The sequence below is a fragment of the Durio zibethinus genome, chromosome 1 (assembly GCF_047325235.1).
Source record: "Durio zibethinus cultivar Kanyao isolate XHJ-2024 chromosome 1, ASM4732523v1, whole genome shotgun sequence".
NCBI lineage: Eukaryota > Viridiplantae > Streptophyta > Magnoliopsida > Malvales > Malvaceae > Durio > Durio zibethinus.
In genome coordinates this window covers 29,133,756-29,161,361 of record NC_143162.1, presented here as the reverse complement: position 1 = coordinate 29,161,361, position 27,606 = coordinate 29,133,756, and the positions used below count along the sequence as shown (strand labels likewise).

Here is a 27,606-nt window from a genome sequence, read left to right as displayed (position 1 = left end):
TTCAATCACCATATTTAGAATGCCATAGTTTAGTCTTCAATTCAAAGATTTGAGATGAGTTTTTCATACCATATTATGTCTCTCAAATCATTTCCCATACTTCTCTCACAATTGGAAAAAGATAATAAGTTTTTCAAATTGCTAGCTCCGAATAGTTTACACGACATGCAATCACTAAAGAATTATCAAATCTTCATATATTTCGTGTTAGGTCATTGTTAGCTAGCTTTTTTGCCTTATCTGTTAAGTGGTCGAGCTTTCCCTTGCTATCAATAATGAGCTTCATTGATTACATTCATTCTAGAGAATTTTTACCGTTTAGTTTATGAACAATCAATTGGATAGATGGTTTTCCATATCCATTAATATTTACGATAGAAATACCTCTACTAACAGTGCCTATGAATGTTATGCATTTTTCTTCGATCATGGCTATTTTGACCATCACAATTTTCGAGTGAAATATCTAAGCTCTGATACCAAGTGAACAGAACAAAGAAGATAACTTTTCATTGATTAACATGAGAGTTACAAGGATTTGCATAGACTAAAATTTAAAATTTAACTTTTTACTTACCTGAGCATAATTCTACAAACTAAATAACAACCTATTCATATAAAAATGCAAATTTGTTAATACTTAACAATTTTATGGTAAAAAATCTTATATTTCTACAAGTATGAATGTTTTTGGTTACGTACAAGACCAAAAATAAAGGGTACGAAAGTATTTGACTAATGAAGATCTAGATTGTAAAATTTTAGATGTGAAAGTTACAAAAATTTTAGATATATTTCATTGAATACCAATCACTAAAAAATAATTTCTAATAATGTTATCAAACAATTGAAATTATTTTATTTTCCAAAAGTGATTTTCACTAAAAATATTTTTTTTCAAAAGCTCATTTTGGGTTATCAAACGGAGCCTTAGGCTTTAATGCAAACCTTCTTGTGAAAAAGATCTTCAACAAATGTTCCATGCCCTACTATTAAGATTTGAGACTACAAATTTATCATTAGTTCATCTTGTTATCCATTCTATAAATCTTGCGTACTTGTTTATGGTATGCCAAAAGATTGCCACGTGGTAATTACTATTTTATTTATTTTTTAATATTTAATAAATATTTTTTTATTTTTTTAATTTATTAGATCTTATAAGGTGTCAAAGCATTTTAAAGGGTGTTCAAAATTCAATTTAAATCTAATTAACTGACCGAATAGATTTAATTCGATTAATTGGTCGATTACCAAATTAATTTTAGATGATTAATAAAAATAATTTTAAAAAAATTAACCAAAAATTTAATCAAAATATAACAAAATCTAAATATAAAATGAAAAATATATTATATGGATTATTTCATTTTATAAGTTGTTAGAGTTTTTAACATAATATTTTGGTATTTAAATATTTTATTGGATAATTTTATTTAATTTGTTTAAAATATGAAAAATTAAGAATTTAAAATATAATTTAACTTAAATGTTATACTAATAAAATTATTACATCAAAATTAAAAAAAATTTAAAAAGTTTTACAAAATTCAAAAAGTAAGTTGACTAATAGTATTAATCTCACGTACCAAAATGGATAATGAATGAAAGTTGAAGTATCAAACTGAAAATTTTATTTTTTTAAGTACCAAAATAAATATATATATAATATAAAAGCTATTTTTATATTTAATTACTTTCTTTAATTCAAAACAAAGCTTTACTTTTCTCCACTCTATCTGTGAAACAAATTTTCAAGGTTACTTTATAAATAACTGTTGTAAATTTGAATGTGACAACCTCTTGATTTTTATGGTTTTTTATTATGGGACCCATTTGCATTTTTAAAATTTTTTAAATGTACGGGCTCACATTTTTTTTTGTGGGGCTCACGCTTTAGTTTTATTTTATTTTTCTTTTTTAATTAGTTGGGTTCACTTGCTTTTTAAAAATTTTTTTTTTTAAAGGTGTGGGAGCCATATTCTTTTTTTTTGTTAAATTTGCTTTAGATGTAAGACTCATCTTTAAAATTTTTTTTCTCTTTAACCCACATTTTTTTATTTTTAAATATGGGATTCATATTTTTTTTTATGACCGCTTTGACATTTTATTTATTTATTTATTTTAAATTATTTATTTATTTTATTATAATTCTTTTTTCAATGCTACCTACTTTTTTTAAAAGGTTTTTTAGTTGAACTTTTTTTTCTAGATTTTTTTCTTTGGTATTAAGTGAAATTTTTTAAAAATGTTTCATAAATATATATTTTTTTTTTGGGAAATTAACTTAATATCAAAGTTTATCCATTTTTTTTTTGACAAGATTCAATAAAATTTTTAATACTTCTTTTCCTTTTTTGATATTATAGGTATGCTGCGTTTTTTTTTCTTCAAATTTTAACCTTTTTTTTCTTTTTTATTCTTTATATATTTAATTTTAAATTTATTTTTTTATAACTCACTTGATCTCAAGGGTTTGTCGTATGCTAAGTTATATAATTTGTTTTTTTTTTCTTTTGCTTTTTAATCTGTTTTATTTAGTTTTTCCTTTATTTATTTAATAAATATTTTTAAAAATTATTCCTTATTGCTTTCACTATATATATTAAATTATATTTTATATTATATTTTATTATTTTATATTTATATATATTATATTAACAAAATTATTATTTAATATCTTAATTTAAGAAAAATATCATATTTATATATCATTCATTATATAAATTTTATTCATTTTACTTTTGTTTGACCTTTATTTAGGATCTCAATGTACCACTTTATATATATTTTTTTAGTTTCTTTTCTTTTATTCAATTTTTTTTATTTTTTACTTAGATAAATTTTGTGAAAAAAAATGTACGTGTTTGCATGGGACCTCAATTTGCCTTTTTCCCTTTCAGTTTTTTTTTTTTGATTTTTTAATTAAATAAATTTATAAAAAAAAATTGATAGGTAGGCATATTGAAATAATTCGTATCTGATGGATTCTCACTCGATTAGAATGTCTACATAATACCCCAATAAACCTTCTTTCTTTTTCTTTTTCTTTTTCTTTTTTTGTTTTTTGTTTTTTATTTTTTATTTTTTATTTTTAGGTTTTTAGTTTTTTAGTTTTCCCTTTTTATTAAAATCCTTTTATAAAAAAAAATCAATAAAGGTATCCATTAGGCACCCATTTACCTTTTTTATTTTATTTATTTTATTTTTATTAATTGAATAAATTTTGTAATGCAATGTGTCAATTGATAAAGATGCTAAAACAATTTGTATCGGATTTGTTTTTATTTATCTTAATCTAATAAAAGCCATTATTTTTAAAATCAAAGTTGAGTTAAGACGAGTTAAAAATTTTTTTTTTAAATGATATTGGGTCGAAAGCATGTTTATAGTATTTTATTTCGATCAATTTCAAGTTATATATTAATGTATATATTTTATAATTTATTTAATTTTATACATATATATGCTATATTAATAAAATTATTTTTAACTTTAATTTAAAAACTAATATTTCAAGCTCAATATTGGGTATCAATAAGCACCCTCATAAGCTCTTTTTTTATTTCTGTTATTTTTTTGTTATTTTCTCTTTTTATTTTTTTTTCAATCTTTTGGTCATTAAATTTTTTAATTAGATAAATTTTGTAAGAAAAAAGCTTATTAAGATATTCACATATCATTCTCATTTATTCTTTTAATTTAGACAGTTTTTTTTAAAAAAAATAATAAATACAAACAACAAAACAAAAAAGTTTTGATCCAATAACACGCATATATACTTTTTGTCTATATAATGTAAACTCAAACCAAATAATTACCAATCAATTTTGAGTTAATGAAATGTTCAAAAAAGGAAAACATGATTTAAACAATCCATTTTAACATGTTCAAAATCCAACCGAACTCAATTAAACTGTTAAAAGAATTTTCACTTCCAATTTCAAGTCCAAACTCTGGGAAAGTGATTATCACTATGAAAACATCCAAATGCTTTAAGCAAGATCAATAATAAATTAGCTGATTGCTAGGTAATTGTAACAAACCAAATCTTAAAATACATATCACATTGTCACTTATAACAAATTGACTTGAAAGCTCTTGCACTAATCAACTAGAACAATATCTAAAGGGAGCTAAAATCCATGGAAACACCTATTTTCTGGCTTCTCTTCTATTTGATAGTCTCCAAAACCTGTAAAGAAAAAAGAATACCGATTACAGAATTGCTTCGCCTGCCAAATAAAACAGAATCATGATCATTTGCAGATAAATTACAACCTCGATAAGTTCACAAGCTGTCAAACCGGACAACTACACAGGTAATGTTGTCTGAGCTCCCTCGCACATAAGCTTCTTTTATAAGTTTTCTTGCTGCAGCTTCTGCATCTGTTACGTCCTGCACTAAGTCCACAGCATCCTGCAAGTGATAGAACAAGTCCAGGTGCTTAGGTTCCATACAAGTTAATTACAATTATTAAGAACTAACAAAAAATATATATCAATAAGAAGTTTCTCTACAGTTTCTTTTGTTTAGCGTAGGAAACAAATGTGGTAAAAAGTTCTCACCTGATTTGACAAGACATTCCATAGTCCATCACTTGCAATGATTATGAAATCTACACTGTTAATTTCTTCTTCCTAAGCATTGGAAAGCATATAACCATAATAAATACTTCTAGATGAAAAGGTTTGCTAAGATACCAAAGAAAAAGTACCGAAAATGCTTTCTTAGCAAACAAAGGAAACCTTAGCAACTGAAACCGAGTGTCACAGGCTCAATTGCCATATGTTTTGCATCTGTTGCTACATTTCTTCGACACCCAACTTAATTAAGTGAATTAAAAAAGTACAAACTTTTAGAGCATGTAAACCCTAATACCACCTGAATTTCAGGCTCAGCAACTACATAAGGTTTAAGTAGTTTATCGCCAAATGCACGAGAAACAGCAAGAACTCCACCAACCCGCCATGTACCTAACATGGTAAAGAAACATCAGGAAAATCTTCAATGCTAATTTTTGTTCAAATGCAGAATAGATAATAACAGTTCACTAAAATCTATACTAGTTTAATCCAATAAAGTGAATGCTGGCATGAAAGACTGCAAAAGGGCATATTACCCGCCCAAATGATGAAACCTCCAGCCTCTTCAATCCTTTGGCGTTCATCAGATCTATCAGGCTTGTGATCAGTAGACAGAGGGACAGCTGCAGAAAACACAAAAGTACTCAATCAACGTTTAAACACCACAGAATTTGAGTTTTTGCCATATATTCTCAATCCTATACATCAAGGTAATCCAAACCTTTTATTTGTACTTTTAAATCGGGGAGATATGGTTAAGCCAAAGCCTCAAAGTCTGTCAGTGGCTAACACGAAAATAGCATCTCTAACATGCAACAACCATCAAGCTATTACTTGATCGTACATGAATCACAGGACTAAGCAATTTTATTCTCATTTCGTTTTATATATTCCTTTTCAATCTGAAGGATTAACCATAATGACTAGTCTAAATGATCCTAACAAGACCCAGCCTTAGCACAGAAGACGGTAACCTGATCCAGCTCTACAGGCAACCACTCTAGAATCACCAACGTTTGCAACAAACAACCGATCACCCAATAACACAGCAGTTGATGCAGTTGAACCAGCATTTTTTTGCTGGCCTTTCTCTTCATTGAGGTAATCGTCATCAGTTTGTATAAATGCTTCAACTGCAATAAAAGCTTTTTCTACTCAATACCCAGAAAGGAAAAAAATTACATTGTCACATATATATATATATATATATATGTTTCCATAAACATATACAAACAAAATCATGGAATTCCCAGCATATAGTAAAGTGAAAACTTCACCAACTTCATACATATAGCTGTCTTTGTGTTGTTGATAAAATCAGGGTGGGAGCTCAAATTTTTGAAAAGGTTGTTTTTAAGATACTCTGCAGTTCCTGAACCTCCATGACCTATATTAGAAAGAAAAAAGGGAAAGAAAATCAATCATAAACCACCATATACACCCTCCCCTAATTCTTATTCAAGATCCTTTTCCCCCACTATTTATAAAATTTTTTTAAAAAATTGCAATTGAAACCATAAAATATGGCTTGTAAAGAACAACGTGAAGACAACATAATGGGTTAGCAATAATGGCATATAAGTGATGGCATACCATCAAAAACACCAAAAAAGGCAACCATCTGACCATCAACTTCAGATATCCTTGTTTCATAGAAATCCTCCATTGAAGGCCTTTTGCCCTTGAAACTGGAATATCCATAGCTGAATTTAGCAGTTTGACTTCCAGTAAGAAAGCTGGCAAAAGAACCAAACCAAACATTTTAGTCACCTTGCAATCCATTTTCAGGACCAAACAGTCACTAACCTACGGTTTTGACAAAAAAAAAAATCATGTAACTTTTGCAATTTTACTAAACTTCACAGGAACTTAAGACTTTCAAAATTTTTGATTTGATAATCCACACAATTCACTATTTAGAAGCCTTGCAGCAAGAAGACTAAGTGTCACATTTAATCAGATCCTTATTCAAATTTTGGGTTGAAATTTGGGATATTACACAACCCCATTTTCAATCAACATGAACAAGGTGTGTCACTAAGTCAATAGAGAAACATTGCAAAATATTTGTTCCCATTACAAAACAATCAGATTTTTAAATTCTAGTTCTTATGCTACCGTATCGAAACAAAAAACTATTATGTACTCCTCTTGGATCTTAACTTCCAGCTTGAACTAAGAACCATTAAACCAAAGCTAGATTGATTAAAATTAAACTAATCAATCTATAAAAAAGAGTATGCAAATGTTACTTAACAACTAAAAAGTAAAAGTGCACAAGACAATTAATTTAAATGAAATGCATAGTAAAAGTAGTTTCTTTGGATAGAATCATAGACAGCAAGTGCATCAATGGCAGTGCCGTAACAGAAAGTCCCCGTTTAATAAAACAAAGGTCCATGAAGTGTAATTTTACATTGAAATTAATGAAGGGTCATTTCTTCAAATAGAAACGTATGGAGTACAATTATATGATAAAGTACATTGAGTTTAGCGAATAAATTCTGTATTATGTCAATTAACCAGTCGATGACATCTTATTAATAAGAAATTTTTATAAAAAAAAATAAAATAAAATTTTGTGTATTTATGCTAGTAAAAATTTAAAAATTTTTAGTGGTATCATGTGATTCCATGTATAAAATAGTATCAAATATAAACTCAAGTATATTTCCTCAAAAGAAATTATTTTCTTAAGTGATACTCTTTTGGTGAATAACATTACGAGACTACTTAGAAAAGAGAAAAAGAAGAGGGAAATGGAGAACCTGATGCCGCCACCGCTGAAGAGGGCGCCGGGGTCCCTAGAAGATATCATAGCGTCTGGATGAGGCGGTTGCAGCGGTTGTTCAAAGGTTGAAGGTGGGAGTTGCGGTGGGTCAGCCAGTGAAGGTGAAGAAGGAAGAGTCTCAACATCGGCATCCCCACCTGACGGAGAAAAGGAGGAGGAGGCGGCGAATGGGTCCGTCAGATTTGTTATTAGGATAAAAAGACACGTAACAAAATTTGCTTATAACCTTTTCCAACAAATTTTAAAAAAAAAGGAAAAAACTTTTATCTTCTTTTATTTTATGGTAGAAGATGATTTCGGCTTCAAGCAGCTCAGGGTGGCGCGTTTTGAAGGGAACGCAAAAATCGTTTTTATTTATTTATTTTATTTGGAAGGAGCGGTGCGGGGGAATGATGCTTTAACCTTTACTTCACCCTCAGAAAAGAGTTTGTGAGAAATGCATGTAGGCCCAACCCAACTTTGCATCCAACACCAACAATAGCATTTCATCGGTGGAAGGAATTGGATCAGATTTTGACATTTTGTTTTTGGATCTAATTTCTTTCTAAATTATTTTATAAGTGCATTACTTTTCCAAATCAATCTGTTGAATTTTAAACACTCTTTAAAACATTACTTTTATATTAAGTACAATAATTAATAATTAATTTGATAAATTTTAATGTTTTACTTTCTTTTCATAGATTTTTTTAAAAATTTTTATTAAGCTCTTCACTCCATTATTAACTATATAATGTGAAGGATGAAAAAAAAATAAAAATCAAAGATTTTGTTTCATAAGATCCAATAAGCAGCGACAGCCGAGAAAGCCAGTTTTGTTTTGTCTCCCAATGAAGTCTTTTTCTCGCTCGCTAATGAAATTAAATGTTTCGGATCTACAACTGTATTCCTCTCTTCCCTTCCCTTCCCTTTGGACACAATACTAAAAAATATATTTGCATCCGGCCATTCAGTTCTCTGATAAATATAATAAAAGTTGTTACAGCCTTTACGTAGTGAGAATGAGAAGGGCTTTAGATCATGACGTTTTAAATTCAAAATCTAACTGTATAAATTTAATTTTTTAACTATATTTTAAATTTATTAGTTAGTTATTTAATGTCAATAAATGATATGAATGTGATATATTTTTAAAAAATTGAATTGAAATCTCTTTTTCTTATATTCTCTTTTTACTCGTATTATAGAGAAGAATTTGACTTGTTCTGAAAAGGGCAAAAACCAAAGGGCCCTTGCTTACTTATCTGAAGAATATAGTTCCTTGCATCATAGATTCTCACTATTATACCGCATGTGCTCTCCCTGGCATCTCATAAAGCCCTACAATTTTGAAACATGCTTTAGATCAATTAGGCACTCCCAAATTCCTAAGTAGGCTTAGCTTTTAAGTCTAGCAATTTAAAACATGAAAATTTTATAAAAATGACAACAATTTAAAATTTTAATAAAAACTATATATAAGTTTAATAAACTATAAAATGCATTTTTTTAATGATATAAATTATGGCTAATATTATTTAAAAAAAATACAAATACATGAATTACCAATATTTTACACAACATAAATGCAAAAATTACTAGGTCCATAAGAAATAACTCTTACCACTTGGGTGGTTCATTATATAAAATTCAAATACATACCACCTGAATAACCAAAAGCAGGAAAAACTACCCAACAGTAAAACCACATCTCACTGTTCAGCAAAGGGATTCTTTTGCAAGACAGTAAATTTGAACAAGGTCGAATGATTTGGAGGAAAACTGAACAGCAAGCTATTTTCTTTTCTTTATGCTTTTTAAAAGGTGAAAAACAATATTACAAGGAACATAACCACATTCATTACTGGAAATTCTGGATTAAAGCCCAAAGCTGACTGAACAAGCCAAAAAAAAACAGGTGTAAAGCTCTGAAGCAAACAAAGTGCAACCTGAAGGGAGTTGCAAAATTTTAATGATAGATCACCATGAGCAACAACTATTTGTTGAAGCATCATTTTGGGGAGGATTCTGTTTGAAGATGTTCTTTTTCACTCCAGATGACCCCTCAGCCAAGAGACTTGGTGTTTCCAATATCTGCAAATCAAACATGATTACCATGTTAAACTACCTACCTAAGCATGCATAGGAACACTTGTAATTGCTGCCAGTCGACAATGAAGAACAAAATATTTGAAAGGGGATCGTAAAAGTTATCCCTTTCAAGTTTCAAACAATATAGAATATTCTATAACCAATGTGAAATTTATAAAGATAGTTGATGATTGCAGATTTGTCAATCACAGCAGAAGCACGCAAATATATTCACTGAATAAAATGGAAGTGAGCCTTTGATGTTGAAGATCAAGGTGGCAATACTATTTTGCAGCTAATTAAACAAAAAATGGAATTTTATAACTGTAGTTACATCTGGACAATGCTTCCCAACAACCAATTACTTAAGTAAATAAACAACCAGCTTGTCCATGCACTTAGAATCATAAATATTCTCCCATTCATATTAGGAAATCAGGTTCTAGTGATATTGGCACTTAAATAGGTGGCATTATCAGCATAATACAAAAAGCTAGCACACTAGTACTGTAAGTCTGTAACTAAATACCAGAATATTTAACATTTTAAAGAGGTAGCGTTTGCAAGTTGTCACAGAAGACCAACAAGTAATACTAGATAACCCAAACTAGAGCGCTATAGAAGAAATGGTATTTAAATTATTATATTTCGTATTGTTATAACACTGCATCTTTCTCTTTCATATGAAAACAAGAAGGAAAAAGAAAAAACAAACCCCAAAGTGCTTGCCCATTTCCTCAAAGTTATATTAGTTAGATAGCTGAGCAATTTACTCTAAGTCCTGCACAGCAATCAAAACAAGGCAAAACAAGGCATACAATGCTAGAATTTCAATTACCCTCAAGACAAGCTCCTCAAAGCAATGTTCCACATTGACTCGTGTTTTTGCACTACACTCAATGAAAAGGCATCCATATTCCCGAGCAAAGTCAATGCCCTCTTTTTTGCTGACAACTCTTTCACTTTCCTGTACATGAAGGTGTAGATGTGAGTTCAACAACCAAATGGCACAAACTTACTTTTTGATAAGTGATCAAAAACCATAAACATTAAGATAACACTCAAGAACCGCTTCAGCAAGCACTAATGAAACATATAAACAAACAACCTTCGTGAAATTAAAGGACATAACTACTTTTTAAATTATACCTTATCAACTTTATTGCCAACAAGCATCTTGATGCAGTCCTGATTTGTTGAATACAGATCAATTTCTTTAGCCCATATGTCAGATAGATTTGTAAATGTGTCTCGCCGTGTAACATCATACACTGTACCAGAACAAACATAATAACTAGCATCATATAAGGAACCTCTAAGACAAGAATAAAAATAGATAAAATAAACCAGCTGAGTCTTTGAATACATCCAAACAATGAGTCCTTCCATTAGTTGTTCAACAGAAGGGAATAACTTAATGTAAATCTTCTTCTGGTAGTTAAATCAACCTACTGTCAGAGATCTAATTATCTTAGAAAGTTACATATCAACTGTAAAATACCACTCATGAAGTAATACTGACTGATAGCAGCAAGCAATATAACCCTTACTTTGCCACCAAAATGTTTAGCCCATGTTGGGCTAAACCAACACAACTTTTCAAATATACCAGAATAACAGCCCAGCAGCCTCTCAAGTTGGAGACCTTACTTACCCAACGTGAGGCCAATCTAGCTAGAACATTGGAGAACTTGCTCTAAATTTTCAAAGCTGAGGCCAATCTAGCAAGAAGATTGGAGAACTTGATCTAAATTTTCAAAGCTGAGGCCAATCTAGCTAGAACATTGGAGAACTTGATCTAAATTTTCAAAAATAATAGTAGCGCTGGAGGAAGGTTTGGGAAGCCAAACTAACCCAACCAAATATTTTAAATATAATATTGATTGAAATGTATATCATTATTATACTTGGGAGGAACAAAAAACTTCTGTCAGGATACGAGTCACTAATTTTTGCCTGTTAGCACAATCTGCAGTTGTTACTCGAAATGCTACAAAAGGGAAAAGCAATGCACCTCTTAACACAATTTATTGAATTCTTTTTCATTCTATTCCAATCCCTCAAAGGCCAAAAATTTTATAAGATAAAACATGTGTTTTGCAGAAATAAAATTAGAAAAAGTGCAAAATAATAAAGTGGATAAAAAAATCAATCTACACCAAATTCTGAGGCCTTTGAAAGCAGCATCTTTACCAATCTCTTCATGAACAACATCTAACATGTTTTTCAATCCTATGTGCTCCGACCTAACCAACTAGCCAAAAACAAACCAAATGGGGCACAAGCTATCCCACCTTATAAGGTTCATTCCATCGGTCCTCTCAAGTAAGATTTTGAACCATGACCCCAGAATGTCTGATTATTACGAGATTTAACTAACTGAATAGCACTAAGAATTTCAAAAAATGATTACTGATGAAAATTGAAAAAAAAAAATGGAATCAAAAGATCAAGAAAAAGAAAACTTCTGATGTGAATTCTTACTGCAAGATCTGATGTATGGACATGTATACATAAGGCAAAAGGGTCAAAAAAGCCCTCAAACAAAAATTCAATAATCATTTAAACCCTTGACATTGTATTAAAATCAGTCAAGCTCTGAATTTTCTATTTCAGATCAATCAACCTTAAACATCTATTTTCACCCCAATTGAGCCTTCAATTAGATGGAAATGGGTGTTGATGGTCAACCAGTTTTTGTCAAGTAAGGCCTCAATTGATGAAAATAGATGTTTGAGGACTTAAATGATTGTAATAAAATGATAGGGACTTGGATGATTATAGAACTTTGGTTCTAGGGCTTTTTTGACCCTTTAGCCAATGTATAAATATAGTGTTTAACAACATAGATACAACTATAAAAAAGTGCCATATAAGTAGATATAAGTAGCCACTAGCAAGAGATAAGTGAAGTCCATACCCATAATTATCCCTTGCGCTCCTCTGTAATATGAACTAGTTAGTGTTCTAAACCTTTCCTGTCCAGCTGCATAAAGTGAAGATATGAATATGATATAATAATTTATTCTATTTAAGTAAGTCTTCAACTCATTTTACCCAAAACAAGCACAAGGTATACACAATACCAAATTAAGATATCCAAGAAGAACAAGAGCTCTTTGCTGATATTCATTATTATTCTACAGTTGACACATATTGCAGAAACCGGTTGCAAACTTACAACCCGACAGTCCTGTCTTTCAAATTAAATTGTAGTACCTTGTCTAAACTTTATATATAAATATAAAGTTTGCAATTTCCGGTAATATCAGAAGGTAATACATTCAAATGTGCTCTAAGAACTCAAAATGAAAACAGTAACAATAGAACTTTTCCACTCGATATATATATATATATATATATATATATATATAAAGTTTCCAATTTACAGTAATATCAGAAGGTAATACATTCTAATGTGCTCTAAGAACTCAAAATGAAAACAGTAACAATAGAACTTTTCCACTCGTATCTAATGTTATATCTTCTATCTTAATAATCAAACACAAATATCCCACATTTTAATAATTAAAAAAAACCAATGGAACAGGAAAAAGAAACATGATCCAACAACATTTTGCCTGTGTCCCAAATGGCAAGCTTCAGCTTTTTTCCTCCAAGAGTTACTTGCTTCACCTTAAAATCCACACCTACCAAAAAAAAAGTCATAACCACTTATTTTTAATTTACAAAACAAATTAAAAAAAAGAAAAAAAAAAGGTAACGTTACCAATGGTAGGATTGAGTTCCTCAAAAGTATCAGAAATGAAACTCAAGAGTAGAGTACTCTTCCCCACACCCGAATCCCCAATCAATAACAGCTTAAACAAGTAGTCAAACTCAGGTTGACTCGTGGACGATGACTCCATCTTTTTTATAATAGTAATATTGCAATTTGGATCTGGAATTGGGGAAGAAGATTGTTTGTTTTGAGAGAAAGCAAAGCAAAGCAGAAGAAAAGTGTAAGAAAGAAGGGTCGAAAGTCCTCTTCTTTCTTCAGTCTCTGTAACAAAGTTTAAAATAAGCCCTTTTATTTATTTATTTATTTTAACAACCGAAACGACTACCTGCTCAGAAGATTGGGATTAGATTGGGTGCAGATTGTAGCATGCTTGTTGATTTACTCCTGTCTTTTAAGCTGTTTCTTGGTAATACTAACAATCACGTGTGAACTGGTTGATCTTTCAAGGTCTAGAGAGTAATAGGAACCTCTTTTGGATTTGGACATCTTTTGGTTCCAAACAGGAGTACAGTATTATTTCTAGGAAAAACTCGATTTTATACATCGACGACATAGAAGTCAAACCCCTATAGCCCCTCAATTAAAAGTAGATACATCAAGTACTTAAAATTTAACAGAAAATTCGATTTTTTATCTTAATAAACATAAATATGGATATTTAAATTTATAAAATAAAAATAAATATGATTTTAAATATTTTATTAAATATAAATATAAAAATAAATAATAAAACACTCATCTCATATCCGTAGCTTATATATTTAATAAATTATTTTTTATTTAACAATATAAATGTTATATTAGATTAATTATAATTAATATATTTGCATTTAAAAATATATATTTATAAAAATTTATACAAATATATAAAATAAAAAATTAAATTTATAAATTTTATATTTTATATTTTTTAAAAAACTAATAATACAAGAATTATTTATATCTATTAAATAATCATAGGATTGAGATGAGGATGCATTTGAACTTGAATTATCCATTAAATATAAGTATAAAGATGGATATAATATAAAAAATTAAAAATGAGGATGAGAAATATTTTATCTGTTTCATACCCTACATATTGATATATTTAATTGTAAGGAATCCTAAAAGATTATAAAAGTGACACATTTATAGTTATATAGGCTTATTAGGTTTTGTGAGCTCTAAGTTTGTAAGAGATTTTTTTGTGAGTTGAGTTTATATTTATTTTATGAGTTTGCAACAGAATGTTATTAGGTTGAACTTATATTTAGTTCAAATTTCAAATGATTGGCCTAATTATATAAAATAGTTATTTTATCTTTAAAAATAACAAAATCCCATAATATATCTCTTATAAAACTTATAAGTAGGTAAGGGCTAAATTAAAAATAAAACTTAAGCATCAAAAGAGAAATGATAAATTTTAAATTTTCTTTTTAGAGAAAAAGTTTAACAAAAATCATCTAAGCATATACTTTACAAAAACATGATAAGGTTTATTTATCAAGTCGAGTTGTTGGTCAAGCTCATATGAAAAAGGGAAGAAGGTATAGTATTAAAACAAAATCATATGTCATTGATAGAATAAACATAAAAGATAATCACAATAATCTTTCATGAAAAAAAATAATAAATAATAAATAAAATTTATTAATTGAATAATACAAATAACCCTATGTAATAAGAATAAAAATATAATACAGTTGCTTTTAAATAATTAAAAAATATGATAAAAAATTTTATTAAATAAATATCATCTTTAAGTAATTAACAAAATATAAAATATAAAAAATATCAATTAATTATTATATTTTTACTGAAAATTTTTAAATTTAAATCATTGAATCACCTAAATACATATACTTTTTTATTAAAAAAACTTAAAATAAAATGTTATTTTAAATTAAAAAATTTTAACCCATAATCGGGCACTTTTGCTAATTCACTGCAAGGGATTAGGTTTTTAGTGACTTTTTTTTTCACGTTTAGTAGAGTTTATAAATGTCACTAAAATATTAGCGACATTTGCTAAAAAGGTCGTTAAGAGTACCAGTTATACCTACGTCAAAGAAAATAATGGCATTTTTAGAAAAACGCCTCTAAATGCTGAATTTAACGGCGTATTTATCATAAAATGTCATTAAATTTAGCGGTGTTTGTTTTTAGAAATGTCGCTAAATGCTAAATTTAGCGACGTTTATAGTAAAAAAACACTACTAAATTTAGAGATGTTTATAGTAAACAGTAACGTTACATTTTGGTATTTAGTAGCGTTTTTAGGCACAAACGCAGCTAAATTAACAAAATTTATTTTTTAAAAATTTTCTTTTAATATTGATTGTTATCATTAAATAAAAAAATATTAAAAGATATATAAATGAACTTAAATTCATAAACTGAATATTATAAATACATAATTTGTTCTAATGTGGATGGAACACAAAGTTTAATATATGCAGTAACATTCAAATTATTTTAGTATATTAACTAAAAATCTAAAATGTATAGAATTGGTGACTGCATAAATTTGGAACACTACCATTTGATGAAAGATTTTTCCCACCTTGATCATTAACGTGTTCAAGAACCTACTAAATAAAGTAATAAAGTTTTAACTCTTAATAATAAGCTATTTTTTATATTAAAAAATATAAATAGTTACTAAATATAATACCTAAATTGGTAGATCACCTAGATTAGTTCCTGAAAATTATTGTTGCACAAAATTCATAAGAGTGTCGAATCGATCATGCAATTGCTGAAATTTTGTATGCTCTTGGTCCATTCTAACACGTTCTTTTGCAATTTTAGCATACTTCTATTCAATTCTAGCATGCTTCTATTCTTTTTCTACTTCCATTTGCTTGAAAACATTGTTGCATAGTTTGAATCCTTTTCTCAATATGGAGATATCTCGCAAAAAATAACTTGATGAGAATATAAATTGTTGAGAGTTATGTCCTTAGAAACTAGATGGTGTTGGACCTAATCTAACTCGGACCAGTCCATGTCTTTCTTTTCTAGTAACTTTCTGTGAAAATTTAATTTTTCAATTTTTGCATATTGACAGAACCTATTACGTGTCATGTATTGATATCATGTTTTTTAAACAATGCAAAAAAGGAACAGAGATAATATCAACAAAAACTTATACAAATTTTAATAGAATATTCATACATCTAGAAACCTATAGTGTAATAGAGGAAGATTAAGTATGTGACAAACACTTTACTTTGTAGTATTCACAAATGACTATAGATGTCTTTTTTTGGTTTTCCATTTTCTATTGTTAATGGTTTTTATGCATAACGAATTCTTTCAAGCAAGATTAAATCATTTCATCAAACACATAATCTTTAAAATGCAAAGAATTTTACAATAACCCTTTAAAGTTCAACTTATTTCCTTTTGAATTGAAGATGTAAAGTTCAGGTATATGACATACATCAAATGAAAATAGCAGATATTAGAATGGTCTAGAAATTAAAAAAAATACTAAATAATCTAATTGAATATGGTAACACATAACATTAACATGAAATTAAGAAGAAAAGCATATGCACACCACCAGATATGCATATGCATGCTCGTTTCTATGCACATCTGTTTGTAAACATGATTGCTAGTTTTGGCAATTAACGACACTGGCAACACAAGGAAAAAGAAATCCTATATTAATAACTTTAGTAAAAGAATAAGCTTCTGCCAAAAAATGATAGCAGTGACAAATAGACAATGCACAGAACCTGTAAATTGTAAATAGCACAAATACCCCTTTATCCTTTAACGAGGGATAAAGTTTAGAAGCATTCAACAACATCCTTTATATGAACATTTTGCTAGTTAAAGATCCATAAGTCCAAGTAAATATTTAATACATGTTCCAGTTTACATAACTCAATAACAATCTCATTAAATTACTAGTAAATAAAGATAAAAAAATAGTAAAAGCAGAAAAATCGAGCTAAAAATACTTGTACAATGTAATTTGTAAGAAAGTGATGCGAATCCAAAAAAGGTCTCACAAAAGCCTATTTAATACTCAAATTACATTTAAAACATAATAAACTATTTCAAAATGGTTTCTTAAAGATATCTTGAATGAATCAACAAATTCATGTTAACAACTAGCAATTTTTTAGTAATTTCAAAAAGATTCTATTGAAAAAAAAAAGCTAAACCTAAAATTTCATACATGTTTATAATTAAATTCAACGTTCAATTTTAAGCTTTTTAGAGAAAAACTCTATTTCTTTTACTTTTTGTTCTATCTTGAATTTTTCTTATCAACCAAACAAAACCAAACTCAAAATTACAATAATGAAATAAATTGGTAAAAAAAAGAAAAAGAACGGCCAAGCATTGAAAATTGTCAATGTTGAAATGGAGCTTACCAATGGAGCTTGAACAGCGACAGAAATGCAATAAATGAAAAAAAAAGTTTAAGGATTTGACAAAAAATACAAGAAAATTAACTTGAAATTTGTAAAAATGAAAAGTAAAAAGATGAAAATTGACCACAAAATGACTAAAACTTAGATAGAAAAAGAGAAGAAAGTGACCCAAAATGAGCGAAAGTGAAAAAAAATGAGTAGGGAAAAGAAAAACATAAAGGGGGTTTCACAGGTTTGAAATTTAAGAAAAATTTAGCAGTTTTTTCTTATAGAAATGCTTTTAATAGTCCCTTCTCAATTTTTTTTGGGATTATTGAAGGTGTTTTTTACCCAAAAAATGCCTTGAATAACCTAATTTAATTTTTTATAAAGGGAATTTTTTACTAGAAACACCTTGAAAAACCTATTCAATTTTTTGTAAAGGATTATAATGCCTTGAATAATCTTATAAAAAAAGTGAAAGGATTATTGAATGCTTTTTTTAAAAAAAAAACCTTAAATAATCCCTTAAAAAACATAAAAAAAGCTAGAGAGATGGATCAAACCTACAACCTTATGGTTAACAATTATATGTTCTAATTGATTAAACTACTCCAGTATTTTTATAATTGAAGGGTATTATTTAAACTAAGAATAATCCCCTCTTAGAAGGGTATTTAAGATGTTTTTTTATCAAAAAATGCATTGAATAATCCTTTACAAAAAATTGAATAGGGTTATTCAAAATGTTTTTGGCAAAAAATGCTTTAAATAATTCTCTCTATTTTTATAAGGATTATTGAAGGTGTTTTTACTTAAAAAATACCTTCAATAAAAATTGAAAGGGATTATTCAAAGTATTTTTAGCCAAAAACGCCTTCAATAACCTAATTCAATTTTTTGTAAAAGATTATTGAAGGCTTTTTTCATGCCAAATGCCATATATAAACCAAATTTTTTACCAACAGAAACTTATAACTGACTTACATTCATTTTCAGACATGGTTTTCAAAATAGTAAAGACTATTGCACAATTGTTTAGTTAGGTCAAATTTAGCAATAATGCTACTTTTCCCATCGAAATCCTAGAATATTACAGGAAAATGGAAGTTTTTTATTTTGGAACTTTGGATATTTTTGAAAATCTATCAGTTTTACTCAGAATCAGATTACCCTGAACCAAACATTGGAATCAAATACCTAACAGTAAGATTTCGAGGGAAAATGTTTGGATTCTCTCAAATCAAACGTCCCCTGAGTTTTTTTAAATTTGTAGATTTGAATTTAGTGATGTTTACGTAAACACCGCAAAATTTATAAAAGTCAAAGTATATAGCAGTATTTAGTTTAACAAACGGCACAAAAATATATTTTTAGTGGCATTTTTAAATCAAAACGCCACTATATAAGAATTTAGTGGCGTTTTATAAAAAAACGCCGCTAACCTTATAAAAACACGAAACTTTGTGGCATTTATTTAAAAACGTCATTAAAAAACAGCCACTAAATCTCCATTTTCATGTAATGATTATTATTATTTGTAGCTAGACTTTGTTATTGCCATGTTTTTTTTTTCTCCTTTGATCAAGAATATAATCCTTAATTTAACATTTGTTAACATACTTTAATAGAGTCTAGATTTTATAGTTTGAATCCTTTTTATCCTTAATCTTGCTGAAATCTATATAATTTTTAGGGTTAATATCATAATTTATTTCTAAATTATAATGAAATATTCTATATACTATTTGAATTTAAAAATATCTAATGTGGTATATGAGTTATGAATCTATTAACTAATATGATATTTGTAGGATTATTTGATTGTTACTTGTTATTATTCGAAACTAACCATATTAAAGGTAAATACCACATTACGTTTTATGTTTATAGTTCAGGTACCACAGTAGAAATTTTTAAAACTCAAATACCATATAAAAGATTTTAATCGTTTTCTGTCGTATTTGAAATTGTCAGATTTATTGGCAATAAATATAAGCATTGTAATCCTTGATTTTGGATTAGATGAATCAAAACTATTTTTACTTCATCATTAATTCTTCAATTAATCAATCTTATATTTATAAATCATAATCAATACGGGCCATATTGCCATGACCCTTAATTACTAAGGCATGTCAATATAGTTTGACAATCCATCCATGCATGATCTTGTTGTATAATTAATATCCCTTCATCACATAATATCATGGTTTAACATTAAGTATGGATTAGTATCTACTCAATCTTGTTCAACCAAGTTAAGTCTTACTCTTGATATTAACTCTCGAATAAGTTTTAGAACTATTATAAAACCTTATTCCACTTTGACCAAAGATTTTTTGAGTTAATTCAATCAATACTAAGTGAGATATTCACTTCATCAAACAAGGTGATGAATCTTATATTAATTACTTCATGCATTTTCATATGTCTTATGTTTAGGACTATAAATGAATTGAGCTGAGTTGAGTATCAGCTTGTTAGGACTTAGCTCGGCTAAATTTAGATGAATACAAACGAGTATTGAGCTCAAACCAAACTTAAGAAATATATATCCAAGCTTTTAGTTGAATTCAAATGAGCTTTTTAAATAAGTCATTAAACATGACTTGAAATTTCAATTATTTAGAAAATATTAAATGTTGTTAGCTTAAAATTAATAAGCCAACAATCAAAGGCCTACTTGGCATTGTGTTTAATTTTAAGTGAAAATGGGAAATGGCAAATTTATAGAATCAACCTTCCTTTATGCTTTGATTTCCTATCTATGTAGGATTGCCTAAAAAGACTTTATGAAGAAAAGTTTCTTTTTGGTTTTTGTTTTTACAAAACTTATCATAACTTCAATTTTAAATACATAAAAGATTATTTCAAAATCATAATCCTAAAAAACATATAAAGGATTTTTAATCTACATTATGCATACTTTACAATGATATAAATCTTAAATCATGATTTAGAATATATTGAAAGATATTAAAGCTAAAATGAACTTACTTAACAAGAGCAAAATATACTATTTTCAAGTTTTTATTAAGTTTTTATCAATTTGTTCATGAACAACTTAACAAATTTGTTCATGAATGTAAACGAACCAAACATACTAATGTTTAGGCTTTGTTCTTTTATTAAATGAACTTTAAAAGCTTGTTCAAATTCGTTTATTTAACTTAATGAATGAATATAAACAAGCCATAACCAATTCGTTCACGAATAGTTTAACAAATGTTTTGTTCGTTTACACTCTTACTCATGTTATACCTAATAATACCCAACTAGAGTTTTCATGATTAGAACCATGAGTAAAGTCAAAGTATAACATTTATCATGTAAAATGATAAGTAATCTCAAGTCAAAAGATTACTTATACAACCATTACATGAGAATATCGCTTTAGACACTATGTGAAATACCACATAGTATTCTCATCTCGAGTCATGTTCAGTGAACTTGTTCTTTTAACAAATACCCATATATTAACTCAAGTTTAGCCATAGTTTAACATATGAGATCAATTGCTTACTTTATAAGTAAGAACATAGCTATATGTCATTGTTTCAATAGTTTTTGTCAATGTCATTTCTTGATAAAGCATTAATTAGAAACAATTTAAGAATAATGCTTTGATCTAATAATGATCTCATAATTATAATCTAATTATAATTCCCTTGCAAAGCATATTTATTCTAAAGATTTTATCTATAATAAGTAAGTGATATTAATTATGTGCATAAAATCTTATAGATAGAGAATGTCTTTGATAATAATAGAAATATAATATGACATGAATCCTATAGCCAATCCGATTGGTCTTAGAGCATTTGCTAATAAGATTGAGCTTTTTTTTTTTTTTTTTAAATTAGGTCCAAGTTAGAGTTGATAGAAGTAAAGGTGTCGAATAACTCGTATTCGATGGTTTCAATCCATCAATAAAAAAAGACTATTTTTTTAAATCAAAATTGGGTCAATGTAAAATGACTTATCCTTTTTTAAAATCAAGATTGAATCGGAGGTAAATTTAGGATGTTTTGTCCCATCTTGTTTCACTCAATTTTGTGATATAAATAAGAATATATATGATTATTTATTTATTTATTTTTATTTATATATATTATATTATATTAATAAAGTTATTATTTAATATTAATAAAGTTATTATTTAATACATTAATTTATATTTGTATATAATTAAGATGTAATTTATATTGAAAAATTAAATTTTGTGATTGTTATATTATTTATTTGATTTTGTAATCAAATTAGGCCGTATGCAAATTATACATATATATATATATATTAAGTTAGATATAAAAAATAATAATTCAATATCAGGTCAGAGTTGGAATGAACATAAATCTGTCCCTACTTGATCCATTACTATCCTAAGTAGAAGTGTCTACGTATCATCCCTATTTGTCTCTTTTTCAATTTTTTCCCCTTTTGCTTGGTTTTTTTTTTTTTTAAATTATCTATTTTAATAGTTTTTAATTATGTTTAGAAAGTAAATTTGAATGAATGGATTTGTACTTGATTTGTTATACAAGTTATGAGAATGAAATATATTAATTATCTATGAATTAATTAATAAATTTTCACTAATCATTATTTTTATTCAAAAATTATAAATAAAATTATACACTGATTTATTAAATTTAATATTATTAACTATATTATTATTATAATAAAAATATTGCTCTTAAGTGAAGCGAATCGTTAGTTAACTGTGATCCAATAGTCCAGCATTTTACAATAAAAACTCTAGTTATATGGTCTTCTTTTTATTGTATTTGACGAAAGATCATTGCTACTTTGCAACATTCCCATTTGTCCCCTTTATGGACCAGAAATCCAAATATGTGTATTCTCTTATAATGCTACAAGAAAGGGGATGGCTTAAGTTTTTTATATAGAAAGTAGGGGTAAGTAAAAAAACCTAGGGTATCAAGGTTTCCTTATGCTTAATTTTATTCTTAATAGAATAACCCCTTGACCAAGTCTTATTCTCAATAGGATTACTTACTTGGTCGGCCATACAATGTTTCATTCAGTATTGGACTTATGTATCTTTTTCTATATTGGATTTTAATCCAATAAATTAAGTCTAACTTAATTTATCTCAATTTTAATCTTTCACAACATGTCCTATTGTGTTGTGACCCATTAGGTTTCTTAACATGTTGGCAATAAATATAAGCATTGTAATCCTTAGTTTGAATTAGATAAATCAAAACTATTTTGACTTCATTATTAATTTTTCAATTAATCAATTTTATAATTATAGATCGTGATTAATACTAGCCATATTGCAATGACCTCCAAATTGCTAAGGAATGTCAATGTGGTTTGCAACCCATCCGTATATGATCTTATAGTTTAATTAATATCTCTTCATCACATAATATCATAGTTTAACATTGAGCATGGATTAGTGTCTACTTAATCTTGTTTAATTATATTAAGTCCTATTCTTGGCATTAACTTTTGAATAAGTTTTAGAACTATTTTAAAACCTTATTCCACTTTGGTCAAAGATTTTTTGAGTTAATTCAATCAAGACTATGTAAGACATTCACTTCATCAAACAAGGTAATGAATTTTATATTGATTACTTCATCCATCTTCATATGCCTTATATTTAGGACTATAAATGAACCGAGCTGAGTTGAGTATTAGCATATTCAGACTTAGCTTGGCTAAATTTAGATGAACACAAATGAGTATTGAGCTCAAATCAAACTTAAGAAATATTGTTCAAACTCAACTCAATTGTATATCCAAGCTTTTAGTCGAACTCAAATGAGCTCTTTAAATAAGTCATTAAACATGACTTGAAATTCCAATTATCTAGAAAACATTAAATGCTATTAGCTTAAAATTAATAAGATAACAATCAAAGGCCTATTCGGCATTGTTATTTAATTTTAAGTGACAATGAGGAGAGGCAAATTTATAAAATCAACCTATGTAGGATTGCTTAAAGAGATTCTATAAAGAAAAGTTTCTTTTCAGTTTTTGTTTCTTCAAAACTTATCATAACTCAAATTTTAAGTACATAAAAGATTATTACAAAATCATAATCCTAAAAAACAAATAGAGGATTTTTAATATACATTATGCATACTTTACAATGATATAAATCTTAAATCATGATTTGGATTATATTGAAAGATATTAAAGCTAAAATGAACTAACTTAACAAAAGCAAAATATATTATTATCAAGTTTTATTTAGTTTTTATTGAATTTGTTTACGAGCGACTTAACAAACTTGTTCATGAACATAGATGAGCTAAACATACTAATGTTTAAGCTTTGTTCTTTTATTAAATAAGCTTTAAAATCTTGTTCAAGTTCGTTTGTTTAACTTAACGATCGAATATAAATGAGCCATAACTGAATTTGTTCACAAATAGTTCAATGAACATTTTGTTCATTTACACTCTTATTCATGTTATATCCAACAATACCGGATTAGGGCATTTATGATTAGAATCATGAGTAGAGTAAAGTCAAAGTATAACATTCATCATATAGGATGATAAGTAATCTTAAGTTAAAGGATCACTTATACAACCATCACATGAGAATGTTGCTATAGATACTATGTGAAATATTATATAGCATCCTTGTTTCAGGTCATATTTAGTAAACCTATTCTTTTAACAAGCACCAACATATTAGCTCAAGTTTATCCAAACTCAACATATGAAATCAGTTACTTGCTTTATAAATAAGAACATAATTATGTGCTAGTCTCAATAGCTTTTATTAATATCCTTTCTTGATAAAGCATCGACTAGGAATAATTTAAGAATAATGCTTTAATGCAATGATGATATCATAATTATAATCTCATTGTTATTCCCTTGCAAAGCATATTTATTCCAAGGATTTTATCTATAAGAAATAAGTGATATCAAATATGTGCATAAAATCTCATAGATAGAAGATGCCTTAGATAATAATAGAAATGTGTAATATGACATGTATCTCATAGCCAATTCGATTGGTCATAGGGCATATACCAATAGGATCGAGGTTTTTTTTTCCTTTTAAATTAGGTAGAAGTAAAAGTGTCAAAACAACTTGTATTCGATGGTTTCAATCCACTGATAAAATAAAGATAATTTTTTTTTAAATCGAAATTAAGTCAGTGTAGAATGATTTATCCCTTTTTAAAATCAAAGTCGAATCGGAGGTAAATTTAGAATACTTTATCCTACCTTGTTTCACTCCGTCTTGTGATATAATATATATTTTATTATTTTTTAATTTAATTTATATATTATATTATATTAATAAAATTATTATTTAATTTATTAATTTAATAAAATACTATATATATAATTAAGATATAATTTATATTGAAAAATTATATTTCATGATTGTTATACTATTTAATTGATTTTGTAATCAAATTAGCCTGTATGTTGGTTATATATATATATATATATATATATAGATTTAGGTATAAAAAATAATAATTCGATATTGGGTCGGAGTTGAGATGAACATAAACCCGTCCCTACTCAATCTATTACTATGCCTAAGTAGAGGTGTCAACCTTCCATCCCCATTTGGCTCCTTTTCATTTTTTTCCTTTTTGCTTGGCTTTTTTTTTTAAATTATCTATTTTAATATTTTTTAATTATGTTTAGAAAATAAATTTGAAAGAACTTGATTTGTTATACAAGTTATGAAAATGAAATGCCTTAATTATCCATAAATTAATTGATAAATTTTTACTAATTATTATTTTTATTCAAAAATTATAAATAAAATTATGCACTGAGTTATTAAATTTAATATTATTAACCATAAATAAAAAAAAATTAGTTCCACAGCAAAATGCAAACGGGCATTATGCTAGATATTATTATTATTATTATTGTGCTGAAGTGAAGCGAATTGCTCGTGAACAGTGATACAGCGGTTGAGCATTTTACAATAAAATTCTAGTTATATGTTTTTCTTTTGATTGTATTTGACGAAAGATTATTGCCGCTGTTGTAACATTTCCATTCGTTGCTCTAGTGGACCAGAAATCCTAGAAAATGATATCCCTTTACCAGTCAACCAAACCAAATAAGCAGCCACACGTTTGAACAAAGTTCATGTCCAATGAAAATTAATTACTGAGGGCCATGAAATTGATTATAATTACTGAGGGCCATGAAATTGAAATTGATTATAATTACTTTCATACAATATGTGGATTAGGTACAAAAACACCAAACGATCAATTATACAACTCTGAATTTGAAAACAACTACTACATGCATCGATCCATTATTTTTAATGATTGACTTTCAAGTCAATCAAACATGATATTGCTCTAGCTGAACATCCTTGCCCTTCAATGGAACATACTCTCCCAGGTAAACTTCCAGGTGATCGGACAAGGCAGATTTGTCGATGTTTTCATGGTGGTAAGATTTGCAAACAAAGTATATCACTGTCTGGATGACTAATCCGAAGAGAAACATCTTGGAAAGCAACAAGAAACAAATAATTGCAAAGACAACCCTGTTAGCCATGCCCAAGGTGCTTCCATGAACAACCAGCCTCTGAAATCCAAACTGGATGACCAATAAGGTGATATTAAGCGTCAGAAAAATGGCAATCGCGACCCATAACTTTCCCTTGATCAGGTTTTTGCTCTTGACCATGGCTTGGTACCCGTAGGCCTCTTCTAAAACAGAGACAATGCTAGCCAAGTGCCAGATTATGGTCAAATACAATAACCCCGCCAAGTATAAAATCATTAAAATAAAAAACACTAAAACACCCAAGTTGCTTGGTCCGATTGAAATTGCCCAAATAAATATGAGAACGATAGCTAGGGCGTGATAGAAAAACATGGCAACGAAAATACACAAGAAAGTAACCATCAGCCTCTTCCAAACCTTGGGAACAACGCTCATGACTTTTTTGAACGTGAGCTCCCGAGCTGTGTATATGCAAGCGATGGTGTAAACAACTGCAGCAGTTGAAAGGAGGGAAAAGATGAAAACCAAAGTGAAATAGGCAGCCTTGAAAAGCCAAAAGTAAGCCCATTCATCGGAGATAAGGTCAGATAGTTTCTCGTATTTAGGAGTGCCTGATCGAGTATGATCAAGTTCTATCTCGTTGTGGATGATTTTCCTGAAGAAAAGGCTAGATACTTCCATATGAACAAGGTAGATGAAAGATAGAGGAAGGATTAAAGATAAAGCGATCTTGCTGAAGATTTTTCTCCATGCAAAGATGACCTTGTAGGATTCTTTGTAGATGCCAAAAAACCCAATAAATTGCATCTCTTCTTGCTCTCTATCCATGATGTTTAAATTTTCTACTGCTTTTTCTCAATAGATTTTTGAGTTGCAGGGTAGGAGAGAACTGAGAAAGATGAGGAAGGGGGAAGATAAAACAGAGAGATGGAAGAGATTGGCGATGATGAAGAGAAGAATATAGGAAATTGGATTGGACTTTTTGATCTCAAACTGCCCCTGTTTTTCTAATAAACTAAGTCAATGTCTATCTTTTGATTTTAATAATTGTCCATTTTGCTTAAGAAATTTCCTAATAATAAACCAAATACACGGTTTTCCATTTGAAAATGTAGGACTTGATATTTACTTTTTTTTTTTTTTAAATGTAAAATTATTCATCACAATTTTCATTTTTTTGTGTTCATTTTTCTAGATAGATGAAGTATTTTCAATTAAGGACTATATATAATTCTAGAAACAGGACGACTAACACTTACTATTTTCATTTATTGTACTTTATTTTTTATTTCATAATAAAGCACTCAACCAAAATTTTAATTTATCTTTTTTTTTTTCGTTTACACAAAATCTTTACTTTCACATTTTCCATCAATTAAACAAAGATTAATTTGTCAAGTTTTTAATGTGAATTATCCTACTAAAATTATTGGGAGGGAAAATGCATAGAAATTCATGACGTTTCGAAGAAAAAAAGAATGTACTTTGAGTTATTGTCCTAATGGGCTCTTGATTTGAAAGGAAAGGGCATTTTGGAAAATAGAATTTGAAGCTTCTGTTTGTCCT

At 28.0% G+C, this 27,606-nt stretch overlaps 3 protein-coding genes across 5 annotated transcripts; all 3 read right to left on the bottom strand.

Annotated features, from left to right (window-relative positions):
- Nucleotides 1-3,991: 3,991 nt before the first annotated feature.
- LOC111310743 (Protein phosphatase 2C family protein) lies at nt 3,992-7,725 on the bottom strand. Of its 2 annotated transcripts, XM_022910157.2 has the most exons (9): nt 7,356-7,724; nt 6,181-6,323; nt 5,876-5,974; nt 5,562-5,720; nt 5,124-5,210; nt 4,886-4,977; nt 4,570-4,641; nt 4,282-4,420; nt 3,992-4,195 (listed from the first exon to the last, which is right to left on the bottom strand). In XM_022910157.2, the coding sequence occupies exons 1-8, from the start codon at nt 7,403-7,405 to the stop codon at nt 4,292-4,294; spliced, it is 831 nt and encodes a 276-aa protein (XP_022765892.2). In that variant the 5' UTR covers nt 7,406-7,724; the 3' UTR covers nt 3,992-4,195; nt 4,282-4,291. The 2 variants fall into 2 exon arrangements, with proteins under 2 accessions (XP_022765892.2, XP_089620296.1); XM_089764170.1 differs by lacking the exon at nt 5,876-5,974 and having other exon boundaries at nt 7,356-7,725.
- A 1,239-nt stretch (nt 7,726-8,964) lies between these two features.
- LOC149520520 (ras-related protein RABC1) lies at nt 8,965-13,688 on the bottom strand. 2 transcript variants are annotated; one of them, XM_089764175.1, is made up of 7 exons: nt 13,516-13,688; nt 13,179-13,349; nt 13,030-13,098; nt 12,369-12,434; nt 10,598-10,719; nt 10,287-10,415; nt 8,965-9,451 (listed from the first exon to the last, which is right to left on the bottom strand). In XM_089764175.1, the coding sequence occupies exons 2-7, from the start codon at nt 13,315-13,317 to the stop codon at nt 9,338-9,340; spliced, it is 639 nt and encodes a 212-aa protein (XP_089620301.1). In that variant the 5' UTR covers nt 13,318-13,349; nt 13,516-13,688; the 3' UTR covers nt 8,965-9,337. The 2 variants fall into 2 exon arrangements, with proteins under 2 accessions (XP_089620301.1, XP_089620308.1); XM_089764182.1 differs by lacking the exons at nt 12,369-12,434; nt 13,516-13,688 and having other exon boundaries at nt 13,179-13,502.
- A 12,013-nt stretch (nt 13,689-25,701) lies between these two features.
- Nucleotides 25,702-27,044, bottom strand: LOC111310742 (uncharacterized). The gene has a single exon (XM_022910156.2). It carries the CDS (start codon nt 26,866-26,868, stop codon nt 25,870-25,872), a length of 999 nt encoding a protein of 332 aa, XP_022765891.2. The 5' UTR covers nt 26,869-27,044; the 3' UTR covers nt 25,702-25,869.
- Nucleotides 27,045-27,606: the final 562 nt, after the last annotated feature.